Genomic DNA, 12,850 nt, shown 5'->3' with positions numbered 1-12,850 from the left:
GATCTACAGAATGGATTTAGGAAGGATGTATTTCCTGCCTCTTGGGTATACAGTTGGAAGAGTATGTTTAATTAGGTCTCTTCAGGTCTGTGTACCTAGATGTAATACTTCATTTTTAATAGAATGATTGTGTTTGTTTATTGGCAATATTAGATATGGCATTCTGATAAATCCATCTGAGTTGAGAATTGATTGGTATGTGCATCCCACAGCTGCAAATAAATAACAGGTCACTGAAACAGCAAGCAGTTAGGAATATATGAAAGCCTGTATGCATGTGCATGCACGTATGTGTTCAGAGAATAACTCGATTTGTTTTTACCACAAGCTAAATTATTTGCTGGTATGTTATTGTGGAACCTAGTTTCAGAGTGCAAGGTGGTTTTTCAGTGAATCTATTATAAATATGCAACCACTTCTAAGACCCAATGGCTCACAATTTTGTTCTTAAGAGTAAATAAGGAGAAGAATAGGGAGCCAAGTATTACATAGGTGGAAAAGTGAGTTTCTACAACAAACAACTTAGAGATGGCCAATTTAGAGCAGGCAAGCAAGCTTTGCCTGACATTTTTTTCCATGTTTCCTGAATAAGATCAAGCCACAGGAATGGTTTATATTTCAGCTATGCAGACTAAATGGTCTAGAAACACCAGCTGCATGCAGAAGGATTATCCATACTCTGTTTTACCAGGCAAGCACATGCAGCAATACAGAAAAAAAGTTGCTACATAAACATCAGGGCTCCTGTAAGTTATGAGATCACATACATGTAATATTCTGTTGCAGAAATTCTGGTTGTTCTAACTCAGCATATTAAATGCTTGTTACAATTTCAAACAGTTTTATGTGTTATCTGTGTGAACTTTATAGTCAATGTGAGCCCTGTCAAATCTATTTCAGAATGAATGAGCCCTTGGGATGTGTTTTGAACTCATCGTTCACATTTTCTTATGTAAGATAAAAACGAAGCCACCTTCTTTGAGCACCACTCAAGTCTGGTGAAAAAAACCTACCAGCTTTGCTGACATAATCTGAGAGACATTTAAGATGTATTTTTATTGGGAATTCCAAATTCCTAAATAATGACCACCTTCTTCCTTCATACACATACTCAGGTTAGATAAGCAGTACTCCAACTGGGGCTGAGGAGCTGAGGGGAACAGAGCAGATAATTCTTCCCTTTCCAAGGTCCAAGTTGGGAAAGCCTTTGATCAGGACATTCATCCTTTTCAAACAGTTATTTGGTTTTGGCATTTTAACAAGTTGTAATTCACCCAGAATGCTCTGACCTTTCTTTTATTAGAAGGAAATCAGATCAAAGTTTTTCTTGTTTAATCTCCAGTTACTTATGTTGGAACAAAGCTAATTTTAGGCCGATGGAAACTAGCTTTGAGGCTTATTGTCCCAGCCACTAATTGGCAATGGTATTATCAGCATAGCGTGCATGTGGTCTCTTACCAATCTGATAGGTTAAATTCCATAAGTGCCTAATGTCAGTGGTGGTCAGAACTCCAAAGATGGGGGCTGTTGCTTTGTCACTCTTTACAAACTAATATAAACACCACCACCAGCAGCTGTCACCATGTATTTTCTGAAAACTTCATCTTGTTTGAAGAAAAATCTCAGTCCATGCTGAGTGGGAGCAACAGGCAAAGACTTAGAACTAAAAGGAAAATTAGGTATGTAGTTAGGTGATCTTCAGTCAGACCTAAACTATAATATTACAAAGAAATCTGTTTTGTGGCCAGGAAGTCATATCTATGTAAGTCTACATAAAGCATAGGATAAAACAGCTTTTTTTTTGCAGACTTGGACATATACATAGACATGGATATGTATGTCCACGCATAACACCAAAAAAGAGTTGAGTTTGGAAGAAATTTTGCAGAACTGCCTCTTGATCAAGCTTTATGGCCTTGCATGTGGATTAACCTGGGGGGGGGGGGAGAGGCGGGGAGGAAGTGGAGGGTGATACACATGACACCACAGGGAGGGAAAAGGAGAAAAGCGGGTAACTGGAGATCTTGATTCTAACAAGCATGTCTTCTTGAATGTTTTCCTAGTGCTTAGGCTTTCTTGGTTATTCTTAGCTAGCGTGTCATGTCTTGTTGAATAGCTTTTACTTACTTCATTTCCAACTCTAAACTATTTAAAGGTCCTCTTCTGGATGTTTTGCTTGAGTATCAGAGTTTGATCTTAATTAACTGTGACAGTAGCTTCTTAAATGCAACAAACCAGGGATCCAGAACCCCTGTTGAATTAGATTTGTGTGCATGCAAAGTAAGTGTGGGATGTAAGGCTCCAGTACTGCAAAGACTGTATCACGTTTAACTTGCTTTAATTAGTCTCACCAAAATATGATGGGAGAATTAAGGTTGTGGATGTATTTGCAAGGTTAGGACCTTGGGGAAGAAGTGGAACTTTTGTTTGTTGTCTGTTGAACTGATTGAATAGTGACCTAGTCCTTGGCTTTTGATTTTAATTAAATTCAATAACTTAATTAAATTCTTGTATGTCAGCTAAAGAAACAGTTCAAAACAAAGGTTGTTTTTCCTGAAAATATTTTCTGTTGCAAGTGATACAAATTTCGGTAATTCTAACACTATGAAACTAGTGCAAAAAAAAAGTAATTTTCATTGATTGCTTTGCATGCAAAATCAGTCCCTAATGTTCATCTTCATTTCCTTGTTGTCAAAAAGGGTTCTTAAATAAGAGTGGTTTGGATACTATGTGTTACTTGTTGAGAATTAGCAGGTTTACTTTAAGTCTATATTTGTTGTCTTTGTTGCACTGTAACTGATATTTCTATCGATGCATGTACTTCATCAAAAGAGCAAAATGATGCAACAGGACAGATGCAGAGAGGCATAAAACTTGTGGAGCAATCTGGCACTATTTTGAGTAGAGGTGTTTGTTCTCAGAATACTCCTAGAAATCCTAGATGTCCTATTAATGGTGGTGGGAAGCATTTTCTTGTTGAATTTTCCACAGAATACTTTAAAAAACTTTTTTCTCCCCAAGTTGGGAATAAAGTACTTCTTGCTCTAGGAATTCTTGATAAATTATATGTGACTTTATGGGATTTTGAGGCAGCAATATGCTTACGCTTTTGGAATTGCTGACTCTAGTGACCTGAAATGGCTGGAAGCTTTAACATCGTAACAGTGCAAAATCCAGCAATGGCAACTAAAAAGTAGCAGATGCCTGGCAATACTATTTCTTAATCACCAAGGGGACCAGCATACCTTTTCTGAGGACATAGAGCTGTAGGCAGTAAGCTATTAGTGGGGAGGTTGTCCATATTAGGCATGTCTGCTGTTTTCCCTGACAAACTTGGAAGAGAAGGTATCAGCTGAAAAACAAGGGAATAGTCTTAAACAAAAGGAGGTTCTTTTTTATATGGCCCATAATTACATGTGCCATTCTTGTCAAAGGGTCTTGTGGCTGCTAGGAGTTCAGATAGCTTATTAAAGTTATTAAATAAATTAATGAAAGACCCCCTAAAAAGCCCTTCAAAAACTATTAAATACAAAGGTACGGCTTCTGCCTCTGGTGTCCTGCATCACAATTTGTTGAAGACAAAGATTAGCAGGGAAAGTGTCAACATATACCTATATTGGACTTTCTATCCCTAGTCAGCCCCCCAAAAATCAGGTTTGCCACTGCCCAGGGCTGTGTGGATCTTGACTGTGGCATAAAACAACTCTTCTGTATAATTCTTAAATGTGTAAAATGCATAAATTGAAATCAATTTTATGTGGTGCAGACTAACACTGAAGAGCATTACAAGAGGAAGACCTAAATGGCATCCTGCTGAAAGAGGAGGATACTGCTGAGTATGCTCAGGTTATGGCTTTTCATTTGATAAAGGTGTGGATGAAATGGTAGCTATGAACTGAAGCCATAAAAGTGGGTCAGATCACAGCCCTTTATAACATAAAGGAAAACAAGGATTTTTTTGAAAAGAGTGCCAGAAGTTTGAGCTAGAAAATATGTTGATCTTGCACAATGCACTAAGACATTTTCTTAAGATTTATGCAGCTATTTATTTTGCCATGCTGTAGTATGGCTTTCCTTTCTAGGATGCCCCAGGACCTGTTTCTCACCATAAAAGGCCACATGCACCTGCCAGCTCTTCTTGATATGGGGGATGCTACAAGAAAAGATTGTAAGATGTTTTGGACTATAACATGCTCTGCCTCTCTTTCCTTGAACCCCCATGTAGGAGTCGCTGTTCTTCCTCATTGACAAAGGTGTTTGAAGTATGTCCTTGCTAAGAAAAATGTAACGATGTAACGTCTTGTGTGAACCATTACAATGAAGGTCGTTCAGCAGGTTGAGCTAGACCATCCTGAGGTGGCACAGTTAAGGTCCCATACTTTCCTGTTCAGTATAGGATACAAGCTATGCTCATGGAATATGTGAGATGCTATTACTCAAGAAGTGTTTCTTGTGCTGTATGCTATCCTGGTCTGCCATCAGTTGCTGAGTTCGGTGTTCTTAAGGCTTCGGGTAGCGTTACTGCCCATATTTGATAATCACTGATTTTGCCAATCCATGCAAAATCAGTTTCTAGGCAACATGACTGCCAGTATTTGTGATGGAGCATTACCCTATTTCTCATGCTATCAACTGTGGATAGCTATAGATGACTTGTGTTTTGTAAATTCTGTAAATAAGCTTCTAGTTGTCATGGTAATAAAGTATGTATCAGAGCTTTTTAACTGAGTTGCTTGTCAATTTGGATATTATCTTCTCCTTTTTCCATCGCCTTTGTTTGGTACATTCTGTATTTTATTTTTTTTTAGAAAGAATCTGTTGTTATATGTAAGATGTGTTTTTCCATTCCTATAAAAGAAAATGCAATCCTACTTTATTGCTCACATGCATTGTTTCTGACATGATAGCAGCAGGAAGTCAATTACGTTGGGGGAAAAAAAAATATGTTTTTCAGGGAAGCTGTACTGGGTGTACACAGGGAATGAGGAAATAGAGATTCGTAATGTCGTGGTTCATTGCAGCTAACTATGTCTGTGTCTAAGAGAATTTTTCAAGAGTACGCCTGAGGAGTATGCTTCAATAAACAGTATTCATGTTTGTTTTGAAAAGGAACTTTAAAACTGACCATATCTAAATCTCTGTGAAAAGCTCTGTTTGAAAAACACTCACTGTGCAGGTAAGTGTTATAATCTATTAGACATTACCTGTTCTTTGTAATGCAGGATTACAGCTGGACAGACATCCGATGTCCCTTTGAAAAGCGCAGGGATGCAGCTTGTGTCTTCTGGGACAACGTAGTTTATATTTTGGGTGGTTCCCAGCTCTTCCCTATAAAGCGAATGGACTGCTACAATGTGGTGAAGGATAGCTGGTATTCCAAGCTAGGACCTCCAACACCTCGAGATAGCCTTGCAGCCTGTGCTGCTGAGGGCAAAATTTATACATCTGGTGGTTCAGAAGTGGGTAAGACACTAAAAATCTTTAAAACAAACCAAAAAAAAAAAAGCACAAACAAACATAGCTGGAAATTTTTCTGGTTTTTGCATGACTGTTGAAAAGAAACTGCACGTTGCCATGTTAGCCTAATGAGTTTATTTTTCCCATATTTAGGATTTTATCCTACTCACAATCAGAAAATCTTTCTTTTTAAAATGGTTTCACTGATTGAAATTATTAATATTACATTAACTAGAGCATAAGGTACGCTGCAACTCTTAAGAGGTAACTAGGGACATATTTTGGGAGTCCTACTCTGCTCTTCAATAAATCCACATAACTCAAGAGTGGTTTAAAATTTTCTGCAATGCATGGCCAGAATAGCTGCATTTTGACAATGGCATTCCTTGTATATGTTGGGCCTAATGACTTTTTAAAAGGAAAAAAAAGGTCAAAAAAACCCCAAACTTTTGGAACTATTGCTTTTGATAGTGAAATCATCACTGGCCCTGTAAAGGAATTTGTCCAATTTCTCTGCCGAATGACAAAAGCTACCTTGTGTTGGTTTGCTTCAGTAAATGGAGAAATAGTACTTCCTTTTATGTTAATTTTACTATGATGAACAATAAGACCATTGAGGGTCTTTTTCTCTCCCCAAGAAACCCAGTGGGCAATTCATGCTATGTGTTATAGCAACAGTTTTAAAAATTTTTTTTTTCCTAAATCTGATAAATCATCAGCAAACCAAAAGTTGGAATGTAGGTATGCTGTATCCATAAAAATACAGAGCTTTAAAAATAGTTGTGTTCTGGGAAGAAAGAAAACAACAAAGAAAAAAACAAACACAAAACACAAAAAAACCAAAAACAAAACCCAAACAAAGAAAAAAACACACAAAAAACCAAACCCTAGAGCCAGGGAGAAATTTTCTAAATTATCTAGTAGATCCTTTTGAGTTCTGCCTTGCTGCAGAGGGAGGTGAGCAGAGGAAAAAAGTCACAATTGGTACTTGACACTGATAAGTCACTTAATGGGAAGTTGTGACATTTAGGTAATGTTACCTGGCTTCTGAAATATTTTAAGAGGTTTAACGTAGCAGCAGAATAAACTGTTCCTCGTCGCCACCTAGTGTGGTATGTGTGAAATAGCACCTTTCCCATTACTTGAAACAGGCTTAACAAAGGCTGCACTGGGAAACTTGGAACACTACAAAATCTTGTAAATCTTCCTAGTTTCCCACATGTCAGTTCATGAAGGAGTATGATACAAGCTTTGATTGTATAGCTTATTTTCTAATACATAGTAATTAGTTAATAGAACTGTAATGAAAATTTTAATTTAGGAATTTTCTTTTAAATCTACTCTTACATTACTGCACAGTTTCACTTTGCTTTCCATAAATATCATTTAAGACAGAATAGTAACAGCTGAAATTTAATAACAGTTTATTTTGCCTGTACTTTTTTTTCTTCTTTGGAATCCAGTGAGCACTACTTGTTTGGAAAAGTGTTTATCCTGAATCTAGTATTTTCTAATTTGCAGCAGGCAATTATGTGAAACCATTAATCAGAGAACATGGTGCAGTGTGTTTAGCTGTAGAGAAATCTAAAAATTGCATGCTTTTTGCATTGATTGAAGAGTTTGGAAAACAAATTACTGTGCCAGTCCATTACAGAAAACAGGGCTTGTTTCCCCTTTTTTTTTAATTGATTGGTGTACTTTTTTATTTGCAATAGCTAGCAGAATTTGAAAGCTAAACATACTAAATTCTTCCACTATATTTAGGTGCAGGAAAAATATTTAATGTTATACTGACAGCATACTGAAAATGGAAGCTTTTATCTTTTTTAAAAAAAAAGACATTAAAGACAATTCTGCGGATGAGAATTTCTACAACTTCAAATCAAAGTGTATTTACATCAAGGAAAACAATATGTCCTGCTCTATACAGTTCGTGATATTGAGAATTACATGGTAGGAGTAAACAAATGCACAGTTTATAGAAGTCTACTCCTGTATCTTGGGTCTGGAAACATAGTGCTGCTTTAAGGGTTCAAATCCCCAGCTGGTAGTGAGTGCTGCTAGTGTGACACACTTAATTTTTAGAAGTAGAAGGCAAAGGAAAAAGAGGGACAAGAAAAGGCACCTTTGACTCTTCTAGGTGAATAGATCTGTTGAAACAAAGGGGAGAGGATCCTGATTCTTTTCTGAGAAAGTTGTATCCAGCCTTCTCTGCTTTGGCTATGGTTTAGCTAGTTACATGAGCACAACTCTAAGTTCCCATCAGTCTTCATTAGCAAATTACTTTTGATTTCAGTAAGTTTTATTGGCCCTTGAGGGAGGAGTACACAGACCTTGCACTTCCAGAAAATAAGTATCTGCCCATCGCCAGGAAGAAAGTAAAATGGTGAGGGGTAGCTGTCTTGAGGTTGCTAATAATTCAGGTGTATGTTATGACATAATCAAGCTATCTGATTCCAAAGGCAATAAGTATTCTGGGAATTGGACAAGTCATGTTGCTTTGAGAAAAAGAGACTTGTGAATGTGTACTAAGTTTACAAAGTTGGTTTCATGTTCACATTTGAAAGTTTAATATATTTCCAAATAGTGAGAGTAGCATGAGATGATGACAATGATAGGTAATTTACATACATATCTGTTCAGTGTTTATTCTTCCCTAAAGAAAAAAACCCACCCTATGATTTGTTTTGGTTTTTAAACACAAATATCAATTTTATAAACTTACTTGCATATTTTGGAACAAGAGAGTCAAAAGAATTACAAGTATGTACTTTCTGAATAGTCCCAAGTTTCAAGTTGCTTAGTTCCGCTTCTGGAGGCAGAAAAGCAGCTTTCCCTTTTCAACTAACTAATAAAACATCAATTTGATAGTTGCTGTTAGACTCTTCTCTTGAAAGACAACCATAAAAATTAATGCCACTTTGGTGGGTTTCTATTTTTTTAAGGAAATTCTGCACTGTATTTATTTGAATGCTATGACACAAGAACAGAAAGCTGGCACACAAAGCCCAGCATGCTGACTCAGCGATGCAGCCACGGAATGGTAGAGGCGAATGGTCTCATTTATGTATGTGGAGGAAGCTTGGGAAACAATGTTTCTGGGAGAGTCCTAAATTCCTGTGAAGTTTATGATCCATCCACAGAAACGTAAGTATTGCATCAATTCTGATTATTTTTGGTCACCTGTGGCTCTGCTCGCTCTGTAAATAACTTAAGTATAGATGAATAGTAAAAATTGTACATGGTAGGGAATTCTCCTGAGTTCAGCAGTAATAAATCAGGTTTCTGTAGTTTTACTTCAAAGGCAGTTTTCTTAGCAGCTTTCTTCCACGTTTCATTTTCCTAGTGCTAGGTTTTACGCACATATTTTATATTTAATTTATAGGAACTAAATAGTGAGTTTTCCTGTTTTGTTTGGTTTTCTTTTTCCCCAGGTGGACTGAACTGTGTCCAATGATTGAAGCCAGGAAGAATCATGGGCTGGTGTTCGTAAAGGACAAAATATTTGCTGTGGGTGGACAAAATGGCTTAGGTACTTAAATACTATTCATTCTTTAGCTGGTCACCCAAGGTTTCATGGGGGCCTTTCTTCTTTTGCGAAGAACTTGTTCTTACTCTCTTCAGCTGAAAAACTTCAGTTTTTCAGAGCAGTACCTTAAAACATGTCCTGCTGTTGTCGTGTCATTGTTGCCTTCCTTCTTTCACCTCCCTATTTCACTGTATCTTATTTTTCAAGCTCTTGTGCTCATGTTAGTACTATCAAATTCAGACATGCACCCATACTGTAGCCCAGTTTTGCAGTAGTTAGTACGGCTAAACAGGGCATCAGAAAAGATAATCTTTTTTTAGTTATTCATTATGTATTTTGAGAGGGGGTTTTTTGCATTCTTTTGAGAGAGAGGTAAAAGTGTAACCGCTATTTTAGGAACTTCAGCCTAAAGATTTAAAGCTAGTTAGCTATTTTAAAGCGGTGACAAAGTGAGAACTTTCTTGACTGCCCTAATTTTGAAATATGACTTACTGTCACGGGCAGGTCATTTATGATCTGCCTATATGCTTGTCTTTAAAACTAGAATAATAATAGTTTATTTCCTAGGAGAACTGAATTTTAGTTAGTTTCTGAAGAGCTTTTCAAAATTGAAAAATTCTCAGCTATGAGATTTATTAATCACTATTTATGGTAGTTGGAGTATTTGATTTCAGATTAATGCTATTTTAGAATGTAGCTTGTATTTTAATTAGCTACTGAAGCTATTCCAGCATGATTGATTTCTAATGCAAAAATATCCGTAGATGCATTTTTTTTGTGCACTTTATCAATCAGCTATAGCTAGAGCTGCCATTTTGCAAAATGTTAGTGTATTCACTCAATGCTCATTTTAAAGGTGTGTACTACTGAACCAATAAGTATTATTTTGCTGTTCATATACTGTAGCCTGACTGATTAATTGTTCTTATTGTAATATAATGGGGAAGAGCTATGTCTGGGGTGAAATATTCTTACCTCTTAATATTATATAACAGTTTCTTAATCTCTTGGATCTAATAATTCAAAACTGCAAGCAAAAACCCTGTGACTTATATTAAAATTGTTAAATAGGGATACCAGGATGTTTGTAGATATTGTAATTACTAGCCTTTTTCAAAAGGACTTAGGCTTTTAAATGTCAACAGTCTTAATATCATAATGAAGAGTGTCATCCTCCATCAGTAAATGACCAATTTAGGTAAAGGTGCTGGTGACCCCTCTAGAAAAAAATGCCCTCGCTATAGGGAGGTTTCAGGTGGATTCCTGAGTTTTAGTCACTAGCCACAATTCCACAAGAAATTTGGAACCGTTAGTTCTTCTGTTCATGAAGTAACACGCTAGAATCTCTAGAAAGCGCATAACGTGAAATTTGTTACAAAACATCTCACTTTCAGTCTCCTTTTTACTTTTCTCTGTTTCTGTATTTGTAACAGGGCAAACGGCTAGTTTAGAAATCTGTGACCTTTTTTCAAGTTGTTTGTTTTTTGTTTTTTGTTTTTTACTCTAGGATTGTTTTGATCTAAACTTGAAAACAAAGACTAAGTTTAATGAAGCATTTGCATGCTCTAGTTCAGTCTGTATGGTATAATGTAATAAGCAATTATCTATTTCATTGCTTTGTAGGTGGCCTTGATAATGTAGAATATTACGATATCAAGATGAATGAATGGAAGATGGTGTCTCCAATGCCATGGAAAGGTGTAACAGTGAAGTGTGCGGCTGTGGGATCTATAGTCTATGTCCTGGCTGGTTTTCAGGGTGTTGGTCGATTAGGGCACATTCTTGAATATAATACTGAAACAGACAAGTGGATAGCCAACTCCAAAGTCCGTGCTTTCCCAGTGACAAGTTGTTTAATCTGTGTTGTAGACACTTGTGGGGCAAATGAAGAAACTTTAGAGGCCTGAAGACCCATAGGAGATGCTGAGAATTCTTCAAGGACTTGGGGAGAGATGGCTATTGGTGCTTTGCTTCCATGTTTTACCGAATCCCGTTAAACTGAGTAATAGGAAAAACTGAGATGCAGTCTTTCAATTTGTATATACAGCATACTGTATAACATGGATTTTGTCATGCCCATTTTCTTGTTTGTTTTAAGAGATGGGGATGTGTTTTGAGAATCCACTTACCTAGCTGAGATCATATGGCATCTTCCTTTAAAAGGACTCTGTGTGTGGCCTTGATAAAAACAGACCCAATCCAATTCATTTGATGAAAATAAGATTTCTGGTTAAATTACACTTTACTGAGCCCAGTTGCAGAGATTCTTCATTTAATAAAGGTGAGTAAGTTCAGCTTGGGTCATGAGGAATAGGAGCTAAAATTTTTCTCACTGATACCTACCTGCAGAAATTCTGCTAAGATGCAATGAAGATTTTTTCCTCAGGAAAGAGCAAGGACAGATTCCCACGGTCAATGGGGATAGGTTATACAGCTCTCCAGATCATGATAGCTGTTCTCTTCCAGTAACTTTCTTCCATCATCTGCATGACTGCATATCAATTTTTAAAGTTAAACAGGCCATATATATAGGTTATAGGAACACTTTGCTAATGACATCTTTGGCATTTTTGGAGGCTTTCACAGAAAAATATTCTTCTTCTTTTGTTATACTGAGGTAGGGGAATGGTGAGGGAAGTCCACAATAATTGTGCACTATAATTAGCAAGCTGGAAACTTGGGATTAATTTTCAATAATCTTCCCAAGCATCAGACTGTACATACTGTGGATGTCAAGCCATTAGCAAAGATAGGAACAGGAATGGGAAAGCAAAGTCAATACAACAAATGTATTGATTTTCTTCTTGAAAATGACTGTTTTTAAAATGACATGAACCAAGTCATTAAAGATACTTTATAGAAGTCTTCTAAAGGTGCATATGGTTATTAATCTCTGGTTTATAAGCATATAGTTCTGTAAATGCTTCCAGCCAATATGACAGTAAATTTCTTCCAGCGTAGAAGTTGAGCTTGTCAAGCTATTGGTGTCAATACTGTGGACATCTTCCAGCTTCTGGAAAACTTATACAAACTATGTATCTATGTCTGTCCTGCTCCCATGCTAGTTTTATTAATAATCTTCTTCCTAATTTTGTCACTTCTCTTAACTTGCTAATTTTTTCAGATCTGTTTCTATGAGACTATCGAGTTAACTTAAAAAGTTGGTGCTTGCCTACCTGTACCTTGTGCATCACTGGTGGTGTGGATTTCTGGTCTGTTTTATTTCTGAAGATCCTCCAAGTTCTCAGAAGTAGTATAAATGCCAGTTTTCAAAGTCAAGTGCTTCTTTGAGGACTTCCTCCTGCTTGTCTTCCTCATCTTGACAACTCTGCATGCACAGAACGTAGTAGATGCACTCATGGGCTTAACAGTTGTTCCTGCAACTCAGTTCTTTATTCAGTAGTATGTGAATGATATAAAACTTTTTATTTTTCTGTTCCCACTTGCCTTTCCCTTTTTCTGATCCATGAAACAAACGTGTCACTGGTGTCTCCGATCCTTAATTCTAAAGTACTGTGAAAACTGAAGTGAGCTGTGCACTTTTTAGGCTGTAGAGGCTGGGGTGTTTTTTGTTTTGTTTTGTTTTTTTTTTTTAATCTGCTTTTAAAACTGTGAAGCATCTCTTTCTAACTTTTTTTTTTCAAGGGGCTAATAATTCTTTTTAAGCTACTGAAAAACTTACACGTACGAAGAAGGGAAGGACTTGCGGGAAGGAGCTTGTCGCGGAACGCTGCACGTCGCGGCGGCAGGGCTGCCCGCTGCTCCCCGCGCCCCGACCTTTGCGCGCGGCGATGACGCTCCTCTTCGCGCGCACCTGGTAGCGGTTCTCCCTCGGCTTTCACCTTGCCCTGTGCCCCGCGCCTC

At 37.2% G+C, this 12,850-nt stretch overlaps 1 protein-coding gene and 1 long non-coding RNA gene across 3 annotated transcripts in view; one reads left to right on the top strand and one right to left on the bottom strand.

Annotated features, from left to right (window-relative positions):
* Positions 1 to 12,424, top strand: part of KLHL7 (kelch like family member 7) — a 27,773-nt gene extending 15,349 nt beyond the window's left edge. For both annotated transcript variants that reach the window (XM_064444437.1, XM_064444439.1), the window contains 4 exons: positions 5,223 to 5,463; positions 8,403 to 8,604; positions 8,892 to 8,989; positions 10,610 to 12,424. In XM_064444437.1, the coding sequence (XP_064300507.1) occupies positions 5,223 to 5,463; positions 8,403 to 8,604; positions 8,892 to 8,989; positions 10,610 to 10,893 (825 nt within the window). In that variant the 3' untranslated portion in view covers positions 10,894 to 12,424. The remainder of the gene's footprint in view (positions 1 to 5,222; positions 5,464 to 8,402; positions 8,605 to 8,891; positions 8,990 to 10,609) is intronic.
* LOC135312073 (uncharacterized) lies at positions 8,000 to 12,771 on the bottom strand. Its single transcript, XR_010371713.1, has 2 exons — positions 12,669 to 12,771; positions 8,000 to 12,314 (listed from the first exon to the last, which is right to left on the bottom strand). It is a non-coding gene; the product is annotated as an uncharacterized LOC135312073 (long non-coding RNA).
* Between the last annotated feature and the right edge of the window lie 79 nt (positions 12,772 to 12,850).

The sequence above is a fragment of the Phalacrocorax carbo genome, chromosome 2, assembly GCF_963921805.1.
Source record: "Phalacrocorax carbo chromosome 2, bPhaCar2.1, whole genome shotgun sequence".
Lineage (NCBI taxonomy): Eukaryota > Metazoa > Chordata > Aves > Suliformes > Phalacrocoracidae > Phalacrocorax > Phalacrocorax carbo.
Note: the sequence above shows the minus strand (reverse complement) of the source record. Positions and strands in the feature narration are given on the sequence as shown.